Below are 21,974 nucleotides of genomic sequence, written 5' to 3' on the forward strand. Positions count from 1 at the left end.
CACCTCCCTGTAAGACCAGCACGCCCAGAATGCACCTGAACACACCTCCCTGTAAGACCAGCATGCCCAGAATGCACCTGAACACACCTCCCTGTAAGACCAGCACGCCCAGAATGCACCTGAACACACCTCCCTGTAAGACCAGCACGCCCAGAATGCACCTGAACACACCTCCCTGTAAGACCAGCACGCCCAGAATGCACCTGAACACACCTCCCTGTAAGACCAGCACGCCCAGAATGCACCTGAACACACCTCCCTGAAAGACCAGCACGCCCATGGGCGTAAAGATGGGCGCAGGTGCATTTGCTATTTAAATGACGTGGACGCTTGTCTTTTATGTATTTGTTGTTGAGTTTTATGAATTTTAAAGACCAATCTAGGGACGGGCATTGCAAATTAGCCTAGGCTATAAATCCTGTCATGTGAGGCGCACTGTAGGTTTATGCTTCATACTATGTAGGAAAATATGCCATATGCAATAACGACATTACACGCGATAAATAAACCGCTGTTGAAGTGTACTCAGTACTTTCAGTATTTTGCTAAAATACAACAAACTGCTTATTGAATTTAAAACAAACAAAAGGAAATAATTTCCAATGTTCTTTAACTGAACTAAATGAACACTGAATTAAACATAAAAGGTACTACTAAAAAAAGAATGACCGTTACGTTATAAAGTGCAGTTTTCTACTGATTTTTTTTCCCAACAAACACAAGAATCTCTGAGTGCCTTTTTCGATGCCGCTAAAATAATAATAATAAAAAAATGATTTATTTTTCAGCCCTACTCCATAGTTGCACCTATGCAAATAAACATTAAAATACAAAGTAAATAAAGTATTAGTTCATGTTTATGAGTCCAACCTGAGGATGAACAGTGGCCTCCTGAAGCAGCTTCTCAGACAGCATCATTGATCAAACCGACCAATAACAAGTCGGCTCCCCACACTCCCTCACTATGACCCATTTCTGTTAGTCAGCAACGATTTAATTCCTCTGCTGATTAAATATTTACCGTGCCCTGCAACGCACTACACCTTCACACCACAGCGGCTCTAACGCCGGGGAGGATTCTGGGTGTTTCCACAAAACTTCCTGTAAAGTCCAGAGCTCAGCGAAAACACGGAGGAAGCACTTTATCATAATATCTGCTTAGTAAGGCCACTGGGAACGCAGCAGACATGCAAATAATGAAAAATGAGCTTCTACGGTAAATGATTCTGGCTTTAAGGTTACACCGGAACATTGTGCTGCTGCATGTAGACGTTAGATTTTCTTTTATTTCAACAACGTCACACACGTACTAATAGTTTTGTAACAAAGATCTGTTTGTGTCAGAAGTTAAAGTTTTTTTTCCCTCTCTGGCAGCCATATTCGAGGTTGTTGGTTTGGGCTGCGTCTCAGTTTGCATACTTCAATATTAACACCTGCTATTCTGAGTGCATAAGTGCGTTCACACTGACAAGCAGGGTTCAAAATGAGCACCATCCATCTGCCAAATGCTTGTAAAATAGGCAATTGGCGGTTAGATTTGCTTCACTCATATTCATTGTACCGGTATTTACAGGAAATACGTAAAAGCTGTGGGAAACTAAATCCAAATTTGACTTATCTTAATTATAGTGAGTGAAGAAGTTAGAAAGTCGGAAAAAATGTATGATTTACTTTACAAATATTTTCAATTCTGCAGTTCAGAAAACCTAAACAATTTAACCAATAAAAACAGAGGACCATCTCTCTGGAACAATCTACCGACATCACTACAATCAACATCTACATTATCATCATTCAAAAACCTTTAAGACGTTTAGGATCTTATTCTAATTCTTCCTATTTTGTACACTTATGCCTGATGTATGGTTCTGCGTGGAATCTACAGCGTGGGTACGTAACTACGTAGTTACGTACGTATTTATGTTCGTAGTTGCGTACGTAGTTACGTACATACGTAGTACATACATACCTAGTTACATACATACGTAGTTACGTACGTTACATACGTAGTTACGTACGTAGTTATGTTCGTAGTTGCGTACGTAGTTACATACATACGTAGTTATATTCGTAGTTACGTACGTAGTTATGTTCGTAGTTGCGTACGTAGTTACGTACATACGTAGTTACTATGAAGGTAAATATGGTGCAAAAAGGGAGAGCTTGTAGAATACAATGTAAGAACTTGCAGAACAAAAAATCTGAACTTGTATGTTAAAATTTGCACTTGTAAAAATAAAATTTGCACTTGTAAAAAATATTCACACACATGTGATCTGAATTTGAAGTCATACAAAGAAAAAAAACATGAGAGCTTGTAAAAAAAATCTGAACTTGTAAGTTGAAATTTGCACTTGTAGAAAATGTTCACACACCTGTATTCTGAATGTGAAGTTACAGAAAAAATATTCACAAATGTGTAGATTGATATTTACATGAACACAATGACAGCTGCAAACTTATAATGCAACATTTACTCGTATACTTTTTTTTTTACTCTGGTTCATTTTCCATCACAACCACAACTCAGTGATTACAACCTCTGGAATCTGTCACTGCAACTTCACATATGTGCTCTCTCGCATCACAAAGTGGCCAATCTGCGCACCTCGACTTTCACAACACTCTTGACGATACATTTGGTGCAAAACTAATTTGTATCTGTGGACTTAGGCTGTGGAGCTCTGAGCTAACAGAACGGGAAAATCAGGGTTTCTATCGCCAGATGAGGGACAACTCTGTCCGGCTTATTTATGTAGCATGGAAACTTGGTGGAATAGCATGCTAGCGTTAGCTAACTAGCAGCCAGCCCGCTTCTAAATAAATACCTTTTAATTATCTAAACACTTTTTAACAGTCAAACTAAAACACTGGCGGTGAGCTCCACGGCCTGCAGCCGCAGACGGACCGTCATCAGTGGGGATCGACCAGCGTAGTAACACTGCTTTTGCCAGAAAGCTTCGCTGCCGACCTCGACCTGCAGTCGGAGCTCCAGCGGGACACGGAGAGCCCCACATCCGGTAGCAGCGGCCCATCCCCCGGCCATTACCAGAGCTTGCTTTGCTGATGTTGTGCATCCCTGCTAAGAATTGCACCCGCTTGGGCAGAAACAATAATTTCTGCAGAATTCATTGCTGCCGAAAATTGCATCTAGGTAGCAAGGAAATGCTACTACAGAGTCTGATAAAACATTGATGTCTCTAAACCTTCTAAAATCCTAATCATTATTGATGAACATGACAAAGAGATTTACTATTGCCTAGTTTTTAAACAGTACTTTGCCTTATAAAATCATTTTCCCTAGTGGATGCAATTCTCGGCAGGGATGCGAAACTTGGCACCTGTTACCCACTGATGACGGTCCGTCTGCGGCTGCAGGCCGTGGAGCTCACCGCCAGTGTTTTAGTTTGACTGTTAAAAAGTGTTTAGATAATTAAAAGGTATTTATTTAGAAGCGGGCTGGCTGCTAGTTAGCTAACGCTAGCATGCTATTCCACCAAGTTTCCATGCTACATAAATAAGCCGGACAGAGTTGTCCCTCATCTGGCGATAGAAACCCTGCTTTTCCCATAGACTGTATATAAGAAGGCTTTTCCCGTTCTGTTAGCTCAGAGCTCCACAGCCTAAGTCCACAGATACAAATTAGTTTTGCACCAAATGTATCGTCAAGAGTGTTGTGAAAGTCGAGGTGCGCAGATTGGCCACTTTGTGATGCGAGAGAGCACATATGTGAAGTTGCAGTGACAGATTCCAGAGGTTGTAATCACTGAGTTGTGGTTGTGATGGAAAATGAACCAGAATAAAAAAAAAGAGTATACGAGTAAATGTTGCATTATAAGTTTGCAGCTGTCATTGTGTTCATGTAAATATCAATCTACACATTTGTGAATATTTTTTCTGTAACTTCACATTCAGAATACAGGTGTGTGAACATTTTCTACAAGTGCAAATTTCAACTTACAAGTTCAGATTTTTTTTACAAGCTCTCATGTTTTTTTTCTTTGTATGACTTCAAATTCAGATCACATGTGTGTGAATATTTTTTACAAGTGCAAATTAAATTTTTACAAGTGCAAAATTTAACATACAAGTTCAGATTTTTTGTTCTGCAAGTTCTCACATTGTATTCTACAAGCTCTCCCTTTTTGCACCATATTTACCTTCATAAGTTACATACATACATAGTTACGTACGTAGTTATGTTCATAGTTACGTACGTAGCTACGTACATACGTAGTTACATACATACATAGTTATGTACGTAGTTATGTTCGTAGTTACGTACGTAGCTACGTACATACATAGTTACATACATACATAGTTACATACATACATAGTTACGTACGTAGTTATGTTCATAGTTACGTACGTAGCTACGTACATACATAGTTACATACATACATAGTTACGTACGTAGTTATGTTCATAGTTACGTACGTAGCTACGTACATACGTAGTTACATACATACATAGTTACGTACGTAGTTATGTTCGTAGTTACGTACGTAGCTACGTACATACGTAGTTACATACATACATAGTTACGTACGTAGTTATGTTCATAGTTACGTACGTAGCTACGTACATACGTAGTTACATACATACATAGTTACATATGTTGTTATGTTCGTAGTTACGTACGTAGTTACGTACGTAGTTATTGTTATAATTCGGAGATATGACTGAAATAATTAACTTCAGTCTCTGCCAGAGACACCTGCTTTTAAAAGTAATGTAAAAGTAACGAGTAACGTAAAAAGTTACTTTCCATAGGGGGTAACTAAGTAAAGTAACGGATTACTTTTTTAAGAAGTAACGAGCAAACATTACTTTTTAAAAGTAACTTCCCCAACACTGGTGTCCACCGAGCTAACACTACTGCGGTCTAATACAACAGTCCTGCAGTGAATTCTACCTTCATGAAGTTTATAATGTTCAGTTTGACTCTGGTCTAGTTTGGAGTAGAGACTAAAGACGGGTCACTGCTCTTCACTGATTGGATCTGCAGACACGACAAGCTGCTCCAGCTCTTTGTTTGCGGCCTGCTCAGATACACACGTTATTACGTAAGAGATAACCGAACAGTGCTCCTCTGTGGAAGAGACGGTGGACTGAACATATGCAAGTCTGTAATTCGCACAGCTGGCCGCCGTGGTCACCAGGAGTCTCGAACTGGCGAACATCACAGGTAGATTCCCCTTAACTAAATCCTTAATGCAACAACAATCTGAGAGATTAAAGAAATGAAATAGAAGTAAACATTTTAGCAGACGCGGAGATGTTGGGCATGAACTGTATGTGTGTGGGGGTGTGTGTGTGTGTGTGTGTGTGTGTGTGTGTGTGTGTGTGTGTGTGTGTGTGTGTGTGTGTGTGTGTGTGTTGAGAAAATGTCCTCACAGAGACAGAAAGATGATGAAAACACGTTGAGGACATTTTGAAAGCCGTAGTTTTTATTACTAAATGAGTTTAAATTAAAATTAGGAGGAATGTGCTTTGGGTTCAGTTCTCACAGTGTGTGTGTGTGTGTGTGTCTGTGTGTGCGTGCGTGCGTGCGTGTGTATTAATCCTCAGTATTATGGCTCCCAACAGGCTGAGTTAATCTGGAGCTAACGAGCAGCTGTCAGATGGACAACAGCTCACAGTCTGCACGTGTCTACACACACTCAACAATTTAAAGGCCTTCACAATGATATCTTCGACGTACGGAAGCCCATTAATGTCAACAAGAGAAAAGAAATAGTCACTGTATTCATAAGAAATACGTAAAAGCTGTGGGACATTAAATCAAAATTTGACTTATCTCAATTAAAGTGAGTGTAGTTAGAAAGTCTAAATGATATACAACTGAAGATATTTAGGACCATCTCTTTGGAACAATCTACCGGCATCACTACAATCAACATCTACATTATCATCATTCAAAAACCTTTTTAAGACTTTTAAGATCTTATTGTAATTCTTCCCATTCTGTACGCTTATGTCTGATAAGCCCCCGTCACTCTCTTACTCGCTCTACCACACACACACACACACACACACACACACACACACACACACACACATATATACCGGCTCTGCTGTTCTCTTAAAGAGATACGCTAGAATGACGCACACACGCACTGTATAAATCCTCACAACGCCGTAGATTAATCAGCCTTTACACCCTATTTTTTTTAGTTATATTTTTTCCAATTTAGACTGCTGCTTAGTGTAACCAGTGTTACTTAGAGGGATGGTATCTTTATAAGCCAGGGCGTAGGTCAAACACTTCATTTCCTGCATTCTGTTGAATCTTTATGCAACAATTTGTGCAGCACAAGTAGACACAATTATTGTTTTCCATCAGATCGTTTATAGATATTGACATTTCCTATTTTTGAAAGGGACAAATCTACCTCTTCTAAATATGAGGGGGGGAGGGTAGACATAGTCAGACCCTCCTCCACAGCGCTGAAAAGAGGGACATTTGGCAGAATTTCCGGTGGCACCGGAGCAATCTTGGAAGTGGAACGTCGTGGATATAGTCTAGTGGGGGGACATATCCCCTGCATCCCCGCCCCCCCCATGAAATCTATGCCTACGTTTATAAGATGATGATGACTTTTTTAATAATGTGTGAACAAACTAAGCTAAACATATTTTAGTCTTTTTAGGACATACACCCTGCAGCTCGCTCCATTCTGGTTAAGCTCCGCCCACGGTCAGATTAGGTCATCAGGTGCAGCAGGTGCTACATTTCACTGCTAATGCACCACACACACACACACACACACACACACACACAGCTTAGGACCACAACTGTCCTCTAAATCCTGCGAGCCATCCAGATGTTGTTTATGAGCACATTAAATAATGTGGAGAGAAACCTCTGGATGACAAAAACACTCATCAACCTCCCGACTCCCACCAGGTTTAAACCGAGCGGGCCAAAGTGTTCCCGTTTAATTAAGAAAGATTTAAAGAACTTTATCTGCAGGTTCTGACCGTTCAGACTGATTTCACATGTTTTGTCGGCATAGATGCCGCTAAAAAGAGCGAAAAAAACGGAAATCTTCGAGACTGTTACTTTAAAGTGACTATATGTAACGTTTTAAGGTTTCTAAAGCTCTGTCATTTTTCATACAATGGTCTTAAATGACCTGTAACAGCAAACGAGACTAACAGTGAAAAGAACGCTATTTTTATATAGTTTTCAGTAACACATTCTGACGGGTCACAGATTTCTTTGTAACACCAGTGTTAGCGTATCCAGCGGAGCCAGGTAAAGGGAAGGCCTAAAGGCCTAATTGTATCGTGTTATTTTAGAAGTTATCTGCTGTACCTATGGCTGATACTGGGGCATGACCATCACAGGAGAGAAGAAAGTTATTATTACGTTGGTTGTCAGAACAAACTCTTAATGCCTTGGCTCATCGTGACAGTGATATCCCGTTTAGCTCACGAGACATCCAAACAGAGGCGATTCTAGGATCAGACCTTTAGGATTACAATGTGACGCACTCCTGCTCTCCCTCTGACAGATCAGATAGAGACTCAGCCAAAGGTGAAAGTCTGGCACAACCACCTCTGATTGGCCAACACTACGTTTCTGTTGACCCTTTCCTTGACTAGGTTACAGGTGCATAGCATTGGCGTTTCAAGCCCTTTGAACCTGTAATTGTTTGTCCTCTGTCACTAACTGTACGTCCACACCGCCGCCGACTTGATCTTCTAAAGATACAGGAAGTCATTCATTTTCAATGGAAGCTGCTTCTCTCAGCTGCAAGGAGCAGCAAATCTGTCGGCGTCACGTTTTGGGCGTTTTGAGCGACCAGAGCGTCAATCAGGAAGTTGAAAGTAGGTCAACTTTATGGTAATGAGCTATGACGCGGTTCAGCGGCAAGCAGCAGCAACCAATCGGAATATAGACGTCCTTCACGCTGGCTGATTCCAGAGAAACATACGATGTAAACTTTGGTTCCTACCAAAACATTAGTTCAGAGAAAAAGGAGGAGAAGCTCATCATGGCCGTTGCTGGGTTCCCTATCATTTATGATATTTGCGTATAGGGACCAGTTAACGTTACCTGCCGGTCACATGGTCTCTAAACAGTCCGCTCACGGTGAAGTCCTGCACGGATCAACAGCTGGCGGCTGCTCGCTCTGCCTGCACGCTGCTGCGGTTCAGCGGCTAACGAGCGAGCTAACTGCTAACAGACACCGCTGCGACCAACAACCAATACACATTCTGTCATTATATATGTCATTTATAAAAGGTTTCTAGTGTCAGTGTATTGGCCGTGCAGTGGCTGCTTGATCTTTTTCCATGATGAACATAGAATGCTGCTACGTCAGAGCGGCCAAAGCCTCAAACAGCTTCCCCGGACTTTCTGACAAGCGTCCTCGACCGGGCGGCCAGAGCTTCTTTGCAGCTCAAGTCGGCGGCGGTGTGGACGTACAGTAACAGACAAGTTCGCAAACTTTAACTTGAAGCACTAAAATTGATTAAAAACATTTTTAAATTTAAAATTTATTTTATTTTATTATTATAATTTTTAGGGGGACTGAGATGAAATTTAGGGGGGCTTGAGCCCCCTTAAAAAGAGTCTAAAACTGCCCATGCACCCAAAGTAGGCTAAGTTACCGTATGCAACACTTGAAATGCAACAATACACCTTTAACATATTCTCTTATTGTAAATGAATGATTTTCTGTCCGAGTAAAACATTCATTGCAACTGTATGACCTTCCCATATTGCTTACTCGGTAATACGTTGGGCAATAAAGCACCATATTTTACGACAGCAGGTGTGGTAAAACTACCACTAAACTCTACCACTTTTGTCCAAAGCGGACGCTAGAATCAACACCAACTGAAAGTTACATACAGCCACTTATGAACAACAACAAAACATTCCCTACGACCCCCAAAAATAGTTTTCTTTTTCCTCTCAGGCCTCCATATCCTCTCCATGGATTTCCTAAATGTTAGATTGTATGTGTATTTCCCCCCCCCAAATAAGTTCACTATTAAACAGTATGATTTTCATATTGAAAAATTAATTGCAAAAATTGCAAACTTATCTTACCTGGGACAATTGTCAGAAACGCCAGAGCAGAGGGAATGAGAGGGGGAAACGCCAGAGCAGGAGGAATGAGAGGGGGAAACGCCAGAGCAGGGGGAATGAGAGGGGGAAACGCCAGAGCAGGGGGAATGATAGGGGGAAACGCCAGAGCAGGGGGAATGAGAGGGGGAAATGCCAGAGCAGGGGGAATGAGAGGGGGAAATGCCAGAGCAGGGGGAATGAGAGGGGGAAACGCCAGAGCAGGGGGAATGAGAGATGAGAGGGGGAAACGCCAGAGCAGGGGGAATGAGAGGGGGAAACGCCAGAGCAGGGGGAATGAGAGGGGGAAACGCCAGAGCAGGGGGAATGATAGGGGGAGACGCCAGAGCAGGGGGAATGAGAGATGAGAGGGGGAAACGCCAGAGCAGGGGGAATGAGAGGGGGAAATGCCAGAGCAGGGGGAATGAGAGGGGGAAATGCCAGAGCAGGGGGAATGAGAGGGGGAAATGCCAGAGCAGGGGGAATGAGAGGGGGAAATGCCAGAGCAGGGGGAATGAGAGGGGGAAACGCCAGAGCAGGGGGAATGAGAGGGGGAAACGCCAGAGCAGAGGGAATGAGAGGGGGAAACGCCAGAGCAGGGGGAATGAGAGGGGGAAATGCCAGAGCAGGGGGAATGAGAGGGGGAAACGCCAGAGCAGGGGGAATGAGAGATGAGAGGGGGAAACGCCAGAGCAGGGGGAATGAGAGGGGGAAATGCCAGAGCAGAGGGAATGAGAGGGGGAAACGCCAGAGCAGGGGGAATGAGAGGGGGAAACGTAGCAAAAGATATTTGCTTTTAAACCAAAACGTAGCGATGTAAATGTAGCCTGAGATCTAACCTCGTTCCTCTCTTTGGACAGCAGGATGAAGCCGTTGTTGTCGACCAGGAAACAGTTCAGATCCTGAACAGGAAGCAGAAGGAAGAGGAGGAAAACAAAGAAGAACCATGTTTAGGTTTTTCACGGTGTTTAGGGTTGGTCTTGAGCCGACGGAGCACAGAGGGTAGGGCTGGACGATTTAAGGAAAAAAATCTAATTGCGATTTTTTTGCCAGATATTGCGATTACGATTGGATTTGCGATTATTATCTTTTTAAAGGTGCTCTAAGCCAGTCATTCCCAAACTGTGGTCCGCGGACCACTAGTAGTCCGTGAGTGTACTGCAGGTGGTCCGTAGAAAAGCAAAATAAAATATAAAATAATAGTTTTTTTTCAACCTTCATTTTACCAGGAAATTCATAAGAATATGTATATTGATATAAAATTTAAATTTAAATTGTCAAGTTATTGTGTGATCAGTAAAATAGGCTAGTGGCGCTCGGCTCTAACCCTAACCCTAAAATCGCCAAAGGTTTTGAAATTTGGACTATATCCAAGTGTTCTTATTACTGTATAGATTTAATACTCCATTGCTATGGAAATAAGCCTGATGTTCAAATTAACCTGATTATGCCCTCGGGCGCTTGAGTAAATAAAAAAATAAAATATGTGGCAGCCGTTGTGTGCAGTAAACTTTCTTTTAACGAGCCTGTTGTACTGATGGGATGACCAGTTATAGTTTTAGTGCTAGTAGGCCTATTAAGGGGTGAAGATTAATTCAGGTAGGACTGTGTGTAGACATATTTTATTATGTGTATTATGAGGTGGCCCACGAAAATTCTTGATTATAAATAGTGGTCCACACACACAAAAAGTTTGAAAACCCCTGGTCTAAGCGATGTTGGATTACGTCACTTCTTGGTGACGTTTGAAGTATTTTCAAACAAAAATAAGGCTAGCTCACCCCTCCCTCCTCATCCCGTCCCCTCCCTTCCGTGCTTCCGCGCACTAACCCCCCCAACCCCCACCCCCAAATCCTTCTTGTCGGTTATTGGCTGGAAGACTGTTTGTTATGTTTGGTGGTGCAGGTTGGCACAGTTTGTTTTTGTTGCAGTTTGTGGAGCCTGGGCTGTCTACAGCAGGGGTCACCAACCTTTTAGAAACTGAGAGCTACTTCATGGGTACTGAGTAATACGAAGGGCTACCAGTTTGATACACTCTTCTGAAATAACAAATTTGCTCAGTTTGCCTTTAGTTATATATGATTATTAATGATTAATGATAGTCATCTATGTGAAGACACTGATCACATTAATGATTTCTCATTATCAATAATTATCAACAATGACTTAACAAGGTGGGAAACAGATCATTTCAATATTCAATTTTCATTTTTAGAACAGGCCTGAGGGCTACTCATGTGGTCCTTGGGGGCTACCTGGTGCCCGCAGGCACCGTGTTGGTGACCCCTGGTCTACAGAGACCGCGTTTTTTTACAGTGTGTTCAGGGGACAGGCAGCTAGCAGATAGTGAGGAGATGTTTTTTACAGTGTGTTCAGGGGACAGGCAGCTAGCAGATAGTGAGGAGATGTTTGCTGTATGTGACAAAAAATGCTGTAGCCTAAAAAACGTGTGACGTCGCTTAGAGCACCTTTAAAGTTCAGCTTAAGTTCAATATCCACCGTGTAACAGATAAGACATGTCATGGACCATTATAAATTGAGACACCATCAAAGCTGCTCTATGTCTTTAGGCAAGAATGACAAAATAGATATGAATTTACAGCGTGATATCACCAGCCTTCCAAGTTATATGTAACATTATTCCAGCATTCATCTTATAAAAAAAAAACTGTAAATATAATAACAAAAAGAGGAATAAAGAATGTTAAACGAAATGGTACAACAAACATTCAACTAAATAGTGCACATTCGATTAGTTGCGGCCTTCACGATTGGCTGGTCGCATTCTTTCAAATCGCGATTTCAATTTGAAAGCGATCAATCGATCAGGCCTATCGGAGGGTTACTTACAGCACTCTCACAGCTGAGAGGACACACGCCTTCAATGGTTGAACACTGAGAGAGAGAGACAGAGAGATAGAGAGAGAGAGAGAGAGAGAGAGAGAGAGAGAGAGAGAGAGAGGGAGAGAGAGAGAGAGAGGGAGAAGGGTCAAAGGTCTTCACATCGTGTCACCAACAGGAGAAACAAGCTGAGAATAAAGGAAGGGATGAAATCAATCATCAATAATCAGTGTTTACTCACGTCTGTGTCGCTGGGCTGGAAGCGACAGCGACAAGAGTGAAGGAAGATGAGGAGGAGAAGAAAAAAAACACAGTAGAGATAATTGTATGAAGATCATTCAAATCCAAATTGAAAGAAATATTTTAACATCGTAACAACATTGAAATTGAAATTTGGAAATGACTTCAAAGTTCTCTAACGGATTCAAAACTGTTTGGAAGCTGGCTGTGTGTTGTGTATTAAACAAATTGAATAACACTGTGTTAAAGTATATCTTTGGAAATTAAGGGCGTTTTCACACCTACCTCATTTGGTCCGGACTTTCGGACTTTTCAGTTTGATCCGAACCAAAATTAGAGGTGTGAAACGTCCCCCGGACCACGGTCCGGATCAAAAGACCAAATGTTGGTCCGATAAAAAGAGGTGGTCTCGGTTTGGACCAAACTGAAAACCATAGTCCGGTTCGTTTATAGTGTGAAAGCATTTTTTGGATGGTTCGGACTTTTGGACCAAATATAAGAAGCTCTGGCAGGCTCTCCTTGTGTTACATCAGCAGTTTATTTGTTAAGTGGTAGTAAATGTTTCTGTTTGTCTCTGAATAGAAAGAAAATTCCTAGGGAATAGGGGAGAGCAGCAGTCAGTAGGAGAGAGTAGGGGAGTGTAGGGGAGAGCAGCAGTCAGTAGGGGAGAGCAGCAGTCAGTAGGGGAGTGTAGGGGAGAGCAGCAGTCAGTAGGGGAGAGCAGCAGTCAGTAGGGGAGAGCAGCAGTCAGTAGGAGAGAGTAGGGGAGAGCAGCAGTCAGTAGGGGTGAGTAGGGGAGAGCAGCAGTCAGCAGGAGAGAGCAGCAGTCAGTAGGGGAGAGTAGGGGAGAGCAGCAGTCAGTAGGGAAGAGCAGCAGTCAGTAGGGGAGAACAGCAGTCAGTAGGGGAGAGCAGCAGTCAGTAGGGGAGAGTAGGGGAGAGCAGCAGTCAGTAGGAGAGAGCAGCAGTCAGTAAGGGAGAGCGGCAGGCAGTAGGGGAGAGCAGCAGTCAGTAGGGGAGAGTAGGGGAGAGCAGCAGTCAGTAGGGGAGAGCAGCAGTCAGTAGGGGAGAGCAGCAGTCAGTAGGAGAGAGCAGCAGTCAGTAAGGGAGAGCGGCAGGCAGTAGGGGAGAGCAGCAGTCAGTAGGGGAGAGTAGGGGAGAGCAGCAGTCAGTAGGGGAGAGCAGCAGTCAGTAGGGGAGAGCAGCAGTCAGTAGGGGAGAGCAGCAGGCAGTAGGGGAGAGCAGCAGGCAGTAGGGGAGAGTAGCAGTCAGTAGAGGAGAGTAGGGGAGAGCAGCAGTCAGTAGGGGAGAGCAGCAGGCAGTAGGGGAGAGCAGCAGGCAGTAGGGGAGAGTAGCAGTCAGTAGGGGAGAGTAGCAGTCAGTAGAGGAGAGTAGGGGAGAGCAGCAGTCAGTAGGGGAGAGCAGCAGGCAGTAGGGGAGAGCAGCAGGCAGTAGGGGAGAGTAGCAGTCAGTAGGGGAGAGTAGGGGAGAGCAGCAGTCAGTAGGGGAGAGTAGGGGAGAGCAGCAGTCAGTAGGGGAGAGCAGCAGTCAGTAGGAGAGAGCAGCAGTCAGTAGGGGAGAGTAGGGGAGAGCAGCAGTCAGTAGGGGAGAGCAGCAGTCAGTAGGGGAGAGTAGGGGAGAGCAGCAGTCAGTAGGGGAGAGTAGGGGAGAGCAGCAGTCAGTAGGGGAGAGCAGCAGTCAGTAGGGGAGAGTAGGGGAGAGTAGCAGTCAGTAGGGGAGAGTAGGGGAGAGCAGCAGTCAGTAGGGGAGAGCAGCAGTCAGTAGGGGAGAGCAGCAGTCAGTAGGGGAGAGTAGGGGAGAGCAGCAGTCAGTAGGGGAGAGCAGCAGTCAGTAGGGGAGAGCAGCAGTCAGTAGGGGAGAGCAGCAGTCAGTAGGGGAGAGCAGCAGTCAGTAGGAGAGAGTAGGGGAGAGCAGCAGTCAGTAGGGGAGAGTAGGGGAGAGCAGCAGGCAGTAGGGGAGAGCAGCAGGCAGTAGGGGAGAGCAGCAGTCAGTAGGGGAGAGTAGGGGAGAGCAGCAGTCAGTAGGGAAGAGCAGCAGTCAGTAGGGGAGAGCATCAGTCAAGGGGAGAGCGGCAGGCAGTAGGGGAGAGCAGCAGGCAGTAGGGGAGAGCAGCAGTCAGTAGGGGAGAGTAGGGGAGAGCAGCAGTCAGTAAGGGAGAGCAGCAGTCAGTTGAAAAAACTTCGACCCAGATAGAGGATACGAGAGGACGGGGAAGCCTGTCTACAAGCCAATCAATTAGAGAGCAGCAGTCAGTAGGGGAGAGTAGGGGAGAGCAGCAGTCAGTAGGGAAGAGCAGCAATCAGTAGGGGAGAGTAGGGGAGAGCAGCAGTCAGTAGGGGAGAGCAGCAGTCAGTAGGGGAGAGCAGCAGTCAGTAGGGGAGAACAGCAGTCAGTAGGGGAGAGCAGCAGTCAGTAGGGGAGAGTAGGGGAGAGCAGCAGTCAGTAGGAGAGAGCAGCAGTCAGTAAGGGAGAGCGGCAGGCAGTAGGGGAGAGCAGCAGTCAGTAGGGGAGAGTAGGGGAGAGCAGCAGTCAGTAGGGGAGAGCAGCAGTCAGTAGGGGAGAGCAGCAGTCAGTAGGAGAGAGCAGCAGTCAGTAAGGGAGAGCGGCAGGCAGTAGGGGAGAGCAGCAGTCAGTAGGGGAGAGTAGGGGAGAGCAGCAGTCAGTAGGGGAGAGCAGCAGTCAGTAGGGGAGAGCAGCAGTCAGTAGGGGAGAGCAGCAGGCAGTAGGGGAGAGCAGCAGGCAGTAGGGGAGAGTAGCAGTCAGTAGAGGAGAGTAGGGGAGAGCAGCAGTCAGTAGGGGAGAGCAGCAGGCAGTAGGGGAGAGCAGCAGGCAGTAGGGGAGAGTAGCAGTCAGTAGGGGAGAGTAGGGGAGAGCAGCAGTCAGTAGGGGAGAGTAGGGGAGAGCAGCAGTCAGTAGGGGAGAGCAGCAGTCAGTAGGAGAGAGCAGCAGTCAGTAGGGGAGAGTAGGGGAGAGCAGCAGTCAGTAGGGGAGAGCAGCAGTCAGTAGGGGAGAGTAGGGGAGAGCAGCAGTCAGTAGGGGAGAGTAGGGGAGAGCAGCAGTCAGTAGGGGAGAGCAGCAGTCAGTAGGGGAGAGTAGGGGAGAGTAGCAGTCAGTAGGGGAGAGTAGGGGAGAGCAGCAGTCAGTAGGGGAGAGCAGCAGTCAATAGGGGAGAGCAGCAGTCAGTAGGGGAGAGTAGGGGAGAGCAGCAGTCAGTAGGGGAGAGCAGCAGTCAGTAGGGGAGAGCAGCAGTCAGTAGGGGAGAGCAGCAGTCAGTAGGAGAGAGTAGGGGAGAGCAGCAGTCAGTAGGGGAGAGTAGGGGAGAGCAGCAGGCAGTAGGGGAGAGCAGCAGTCAGTAGGAGAGAGCAGCAGTCAGTAGGGGAGAGTAGGGGAGAGCAGCAGTCAGTAGGGAAGAGCAGCAGTCAGTAGGGGAGAGCATCAGTCAAGGGGAGAGCGGCAGGCAGTAGGGGAGAGCAGCAGGCAGTAGAGGAGAGTAGGGGAGAGCAGCAGTCAGTAGGGGAGAGCAGCAGTCAGTAGGGGAGAGCAGCAGTCAGTAGGGGAGAGTAGGGGAGAGCAGCAGTCAGTAAGGGAGAGCAGCAGTCAGTAGGGGAGAGCAGCAGTCAGTTGAAAAAACTTCGACCCAGATAGAGGATACGAGAGGACGGGGAAGCCTGTCTACAAGCCAATCAATTATAAGTATCTGGAGACGCAGCTCACGTAGTAAGTCTTTAGTGCGGACTTTCAGGTGTAAGAACGCCCTAAAATTTAAGATTTCAGTCTATGTAATCTGAACAAACAGACTGTGAATGTGAGATAGGAGAGAAGCCGCCTTGTTTCAGACTGACGTTTAGTTTTCACTGAACGGGAGAAACGGTGTATGAACCTCAGGTGGAGGTGTGAATCAGAGGCGACAGGATGTAAATGACTCTGTGGATGATCGCGTGGGCTCAAGTCTGCAGTGAAGCCGTCCTGTGAATACATTAAAGTGTCCCGTCACAGCTGTCAGCTCAAATTAATCACTTTATCTGCACCATCAACCTCTGTAGGACATCTGCACTCACTCAGCCGCCGCTCTGCTTCACTCAACTGCAGGAAGCGCTTGCAAGGTCACGGTGTGTGTGTGTGTGTGTGTGTGTGTGTGTGTGTGTGTGTGTGTGTGTGTGCGCGTGTGTGTAAGTTTGTCAGCCTTATGTCAAATCTGGAGACACACTTTGTCAGAAGATTAAAAGTCTGAAGTCAAACGAATGTCCCGGGGAGGCTGTAATGTTCGTTACACATTAGGAAACAAAAGCGTTTGATGGATTAAAATTAAGTTTTCTTTAAAAGTAAAAATAAAATAAAAACAGGTCAAGTTTGTCCTGAGGAGGGCGCCAGAGGCAAGATCAAGATGGTGCCTAAATCGTTATGTGTTTGGAGTTAATTTGAGGACATCTCAGAGTCACTGGACTCAGAGTCACACCAGCATTTATTACAACAACATCTAGTTTTTATGGTGTGTGAAGAGTCCAGCTAGCTTGGTGGGTTAGTTTACGGGCCACGGTAGCTCCCCAACAAGCCCCTAAAGTCACTACATCATCAAACTTCAACTTCCAACAGCACCTACTTTGGCACAAATTAATTTCACTTTTCCACTTTGAGGTTTAACGGAGCACTAAGCTGGACTTTGAGGGCTAAATGTAGCATGCTAACAAGCAAACATCACCATATTAAAGGAGAAATCCAGCGCAAAATAGACCTAGGGGTTAATAACATATGATTACCGAGTCAACCATTCTCTGGGTTATGTTTTCATGCTAATTGAATGTGACCAGTTTTAGCACAAACCGCTAATTAGCTTATAACGCTAGTCGTCAGGGCAGAGGGTAAAGTAAAAAAAAATAAATCGCTATTTCTATACCACTAACACAAAAGCATTGAGAACTTTGTAAGTGTACAGACAGTTTATTAAAAAGATACTACTAGTTGCTAGTAGTATCTTTTACTGGTTGCACGGCGTTCGTCGTTCGACTGGTCATGACTGCTTTCCCAAGATGGCGCCCGCATGTATACGTGAGCGGTACTGTCTTTCTAAACTATGCTTTTAATAAACTGTCTGTACACTTACAAAGTTCTCAATGCTTCTGTTAACATGTAGGGCCCCTCATTATGCTACCGTGGAAGTGTGGTGATATTTTGAGCCTTGTTAGTGGTGTAGAAATAGAGATTTCTTTTTACTTTACCCTCTGCCCCGACGACTAGCGTTATAAGCTAATTAGCGGTTTGCGCTAAAACTGGTCACATTCGATTAGCATGAAAACATATCCCAGAGAACAGTCGACTCAGTACACACGTGCTATTAACCCCTAGGTTCATTTTGCGCCGGATGTCTCCTTTAACACCATTTAGAATTAGTTGACGGAAGCTCTCCTTTAATTTGAAGGATTAAAAAGGAGGCCACTCTGATTAAATAATGAAATGCTTTATATCTCATTCTGTGCACATTCCTCTTTAATCTTAATATGAAAAAATCAAAATGACTTAATGCACACTATTAATGGGTTCCGCTCCCTAATGAAGCAAAAGGAAAATTTAAAAACTGACCTCTGAATCCAGACGATTATTATTGGACATTCACACAGAAAAAAATAGTTTGTTCGTCCTTGGAAAGTTGGTGACTTTCTTACTATTTGCTTTAGATTTCTTTCTACGTGAAGCAGTTTTACACCTCCAACCTGACCTAAAATGTTGCCGCCATAATGGTTGCCTCCGGTTAATAGTAGAACCCCAGTGGACACCAGTTTTGGAGGTCGGTGTATTTGAAGGGTTGAACTTTCGGCCACTAAACTGTATTTACTGGTGTGACGAGCACTTGGATGCAACGATGTCAAAGTTTATGCCCTCAGTTTATTTTTTACTGCAGATGAACTGTGGAAACTTAAGCCCAGTTCAGACCATCGATTTGCGACGAGACAAAATCTTTTTAGAAAGTTGTAGGGAAAAGTTGCAGCAGCAGTCTCAACCATCCCGTCCCAGCTCGACTCAAGCCAGTGGTTTCAACCGAGTATACAGCAGGACTTTGTACTGTGAAATACACCAATAAAGGCTTTTATACTAAGTACTACCCAACTGGACATATTCCATGAGCAATGTGACCTGGAATTGGGGAGAATTTAACAACATTGGCAGCCAAGATTACAGGTTTTCCAGGCATTAGCATGCACCTACTATAATTAGCAGTGGGCAGTAGTAGAATATAGCAGCACTATAATGTCAAAAACCACAGATAAAAGGGCCCTATCTTGCACCCGGCGCAGCTCAGCGCAAAGCCCAACACTAGTGTCTTTGCTAGTTTAAGACAGACCCAGCTGTACATTTGCCGTCCAGCGCGCACACACAGGGACGCGCAGCAGCTGGTAAGAAAGTTCAGCCGAACTTAGCCCCGCCCACAACAGTTGAGGTCGGGAAGTTCGGTCTGGACTTGATCCGTTGTGGAGCAACTATGCTCGCCATCGCGTCTGTTATAGAAGATATCGACAGACAGCGCATTCATTTTAAAAGAGGAACAGAGAACCGCAATCAAGGCATTTGTCGATCCTTCCAACGGGATTTGGCAAAAGTTCAATTTAACATACGTCACATACTCCGTTGCTCTGATTGGTTGTAGGTCTATCCGTTGCTCTGATTGGTTGTAGGTCTATCTGTTGCTCTGATTGGTTGTAGGTCTATCTGTTGCTCTGATTGGTTGGAGGTCTATCTGTTGCTCTGATTGGTTGGAGGTCTATCTGTTGCTCTGATTGGTTGGAGGTCTATCTGTTGCTCTGATTGGTTGGAGGTCTATCTGTTGCTCTGATTGGTTGGAGGTCTAACCAATTGAGTGCAGAGGCATTTTCTTTCCTGGTTGGGTTGAAACACGCCCCATAATCCCAGCCCAATGGAGCAGCATCAGACTCATATTCTGACTAGAATCTGACTGTGTACAGTGTTAAAAAATAAAATACATTGTGTTTAATGGGATGTTGTTTAATGTTTTTTTACCAAGACATTTTAAAATAATACATTAAAAAACTGCTACGCCCTGCAGTGCCTTGCTATGCCATGAACTACTACAGCTACCATTTGTAGTCATAGTTCCATTATCTTTATTGTGACTATTATTACCACTGTTCATCACACCCCCAACCGGCACCGTCAGACACCGCCCACCAAGAGTCTGGGTCTGTCCCAGGTTTCTCCCTAAAAGGGAGTTTTTCTTTGCCACTTTCGCACTAAATGTTTGCTCTTGGGGGCATTACTGGAATTGTTAGGTCTTTGTAAATTATAGAGTGTGGTCTAGACCTACTCTCTGTGTCTTAAGAGAACTCTTTTTATGATTTGATACTATAAATAAAATTGAATTGAATTGAAGCTGTAATTGCGATACCGCAATACCATGAAATCGTGACATTTTTGTTGAAGGTTATCATACCGTCAGAATCTCATACCGCCGCGTGCCTAGTTATGGTTAATGTTAAAGTGTCAACGTCCTCAAAAAGGACATCGTATGTGAGAGTGAGTTTCTCTGGTCACCTGCTTGGCGATGGCCCAGAACCTCTTTTCCAGCAATTCCAAGGACAGCTGCACCCCGATCGCTAAAAATAGAAAACAGAGACACCCATTAAAGACAGACGCAGGACACGACGGACTCTGCAGAGCCGGACAGTTTGCTGTGTTTGCTGGGGAAAGGAGGAGGAGGAGGAGGAGGAGGACAGGAAATCAATGCGACCCCAGGTTCACCTCTGCCTGACGCTAATGACGGGATGTAAACAGTGATGAGGCTGATGGAGCGTGTGCTCCCTGCAGACGGGGTAATGACACCTTCTGTCCCTCAGTGATTAGTCTCCCTTTGCCAGACCTTCCTCCACAGCGCTCTGGCTAGTCTGGCTAGTCCACACAGCATTCTGGGATGGGAGAAAAACGTGCTCTGGTTTATTCGCATTTCTTTAAACCAATCACAATTGTCTTGGGCGCTAAGTGCCAGATGGAGCCACGGAGCCTCTGCAAAATAGCCTCGGGAAGGAACTTGTTTTGGTGGAACATGTGTACGTTCAAAAGTAGTTTTAGTCGTGCGACAGAAAACTCAGATTGGACAGATAGTCTAGTTAGCTGTCTGGATTTACCCTGCAGAGATCTGAGGAGCAGTTAACCATAGTCCTCACAAATCCACCGGAGGTTAGAACGCCAACACAGAGACAGAGGAAGAGGACGCACGTCCGGCCGAAATGAAAGACATCCGGTGGAATTTCCGGCGGCAACGGAGCAATCCCGGAAGTGGAACGTCGTGGATATAGACTACTCAGTGCTGAACTGAAGCAGCTTTATTACTATGAGTATCACAGTGACGTACAGCGAGGATTCAGGAGCAAGCTAGTGTGGATCAACAGAAGTACATTTCCAGGAATAATTGCCTGACCTTCTTCTCCCTCACCTTCTGCTCTCTGTGTGTTGCCGTTCTCAAACTCTGTTCCCTTTGGGGAACAATAACCCTTAAAGGTAGCGAGCTACACGGCGAAAATTGCAAATTCTGAAGAAAATTGGGATGGTGCAACAAGGCAGGCCTGCTTGGTTCTTTCAGGGAATGATTGTAAAGATTTACAAAGAATATGTTTAGGGCATTTCCTCTCTAACTGGGAGGTTTTGGGACCGATTGGTGGGATTGGGACGAAGTACACACGGAGATACACTGGTACGAGCCAATGAGGTTTAACCATGTATCAGCTAATTTAAATAGCTCATGTTACTGTATTGTGTCAACAGTTAACTTCATGTAATATTGTATGTGGCGTTTTCTTTTGCGGGGTGCAAATGTTCCACCAAAACAAGTTCTTTCCTGAGACTATTTAGCAGAGCCACCGTCGCTGCGTCCGGAGCTCAGCGCTGCCCAAGACGGTTGTGATTGGTTTAAAGAAATGCAAACAAAACAGAGCATTTTTTTCATATCCCAGAATACATCTGTGGTGGAGCCGGATGGCAATGGTAGACGAGGAGCAAGCTGACGATCTGTGTAGAGTCTGATGTGTGTGAGCGCTGATTTTAAGACTTTACTCCCTACCATGCAGTGGTGGAAATTACATTTTTAGATTAGATTAGATTCAACTGTATTGTCATTGTGCACAGTACAAGTACAAAGACAACGAAATGCAGTTTGCGTCCAACCAGAAGTGCAAAAAGAGCAGAAAAGTGCAATGTGATATACATTTACTTCAGTATTGAATTTAAATAGAATTTTAAGGTACTTTTCCTTTAATTGAGTATTTTCATTTTATACTACATTTAACGTCTGCTCTTCTAATCAGCTGTTGTATTGATGTTTACTTATTTCCCTTCAAAATAACTTTTGATCAGAGATAACAACATCAAAATTCTCACACTACATGTTTTATTGACATTTGAAATAGTTTTAATATGAAATTAATCAAACTTCAATTTAGTTGTTGCATGATGGGAGAATACTCGCGCACACACTCACTCACTCACTCACACACACACACACACACACACACACACACACACACACACACACACAAGTGCGTGGCACTATCTTTGTGAGGACCCGTCATTGACATAATGCATTCCCTAGCCCCTTACCCTAACCTTAACCATCACCACTAAATGCCTAACCTTAACCCTTACCCTCACCCTAACCATAACCTAATTCTAACCCTAATCCTAAAACCAAGTCTTAACCCTCAAACAGACCTTTAAAGTTGTGGGGTCCAGCATTTTGGCCCCACAAAGCTGTCCGGACCCCACAAGTATACTGGACTCCCGGTTTTTGG

General features: G+C 44.7%; 1 protein-coding gene across 3 annotated transcripts in view; it reads right to left on the reverse strand.

Annotated features, from left to right (window-relative positions):
* The window catches only part of LOC116036315 (voltage-dependent calcium channel subunit alpha-2/delta-4-like), a 137,505-nt gene that overhangs the window by 24,018 nt on the left and 91,513 nt on the right, over positions 1-21,974 (reverse strand). For all 3 annotated transcript variants that reach the window (XM_031279827.2, XM_031279828.2, XM_031279825.2), the window contains 4 exons: positions 19,726-19,787; positions 12,165-12,179; positions 11,933-11,977; positions 9,922-9,984 (listed from right to left, as the gene is read on the reverse strand). In XM_031279827.2, coding sequence (XP_031135687.1) covers positions 9,922-9,984; positions 11,933-11,977; positions 12,165-12,179; positions 19,726-19,787 — 185 coding nt within the window. The remainder of the gene's footprint in view (positions 1-9,921; positions 9,985-11,932; positions 11,978-12,164; positions 12,180-19,725; positions 19,788-21,974) is intronic.

The sequence above is a fragment of the Sander lucioperca genome, chromosome 7, assembly GCF_008315115.2.
Source record: "Sander lucioperca isolate FBNREF2018 chromosome 7, SLUC_FBN_1.2, whole genome shotgun sequence".
In the NCBI taxonomy this organism is placed as follows: Eukaryota; Metazoa; Chordata; class Actinopteri; order Perciformes; family Percidae; genus Sander; species Sander lucioperca.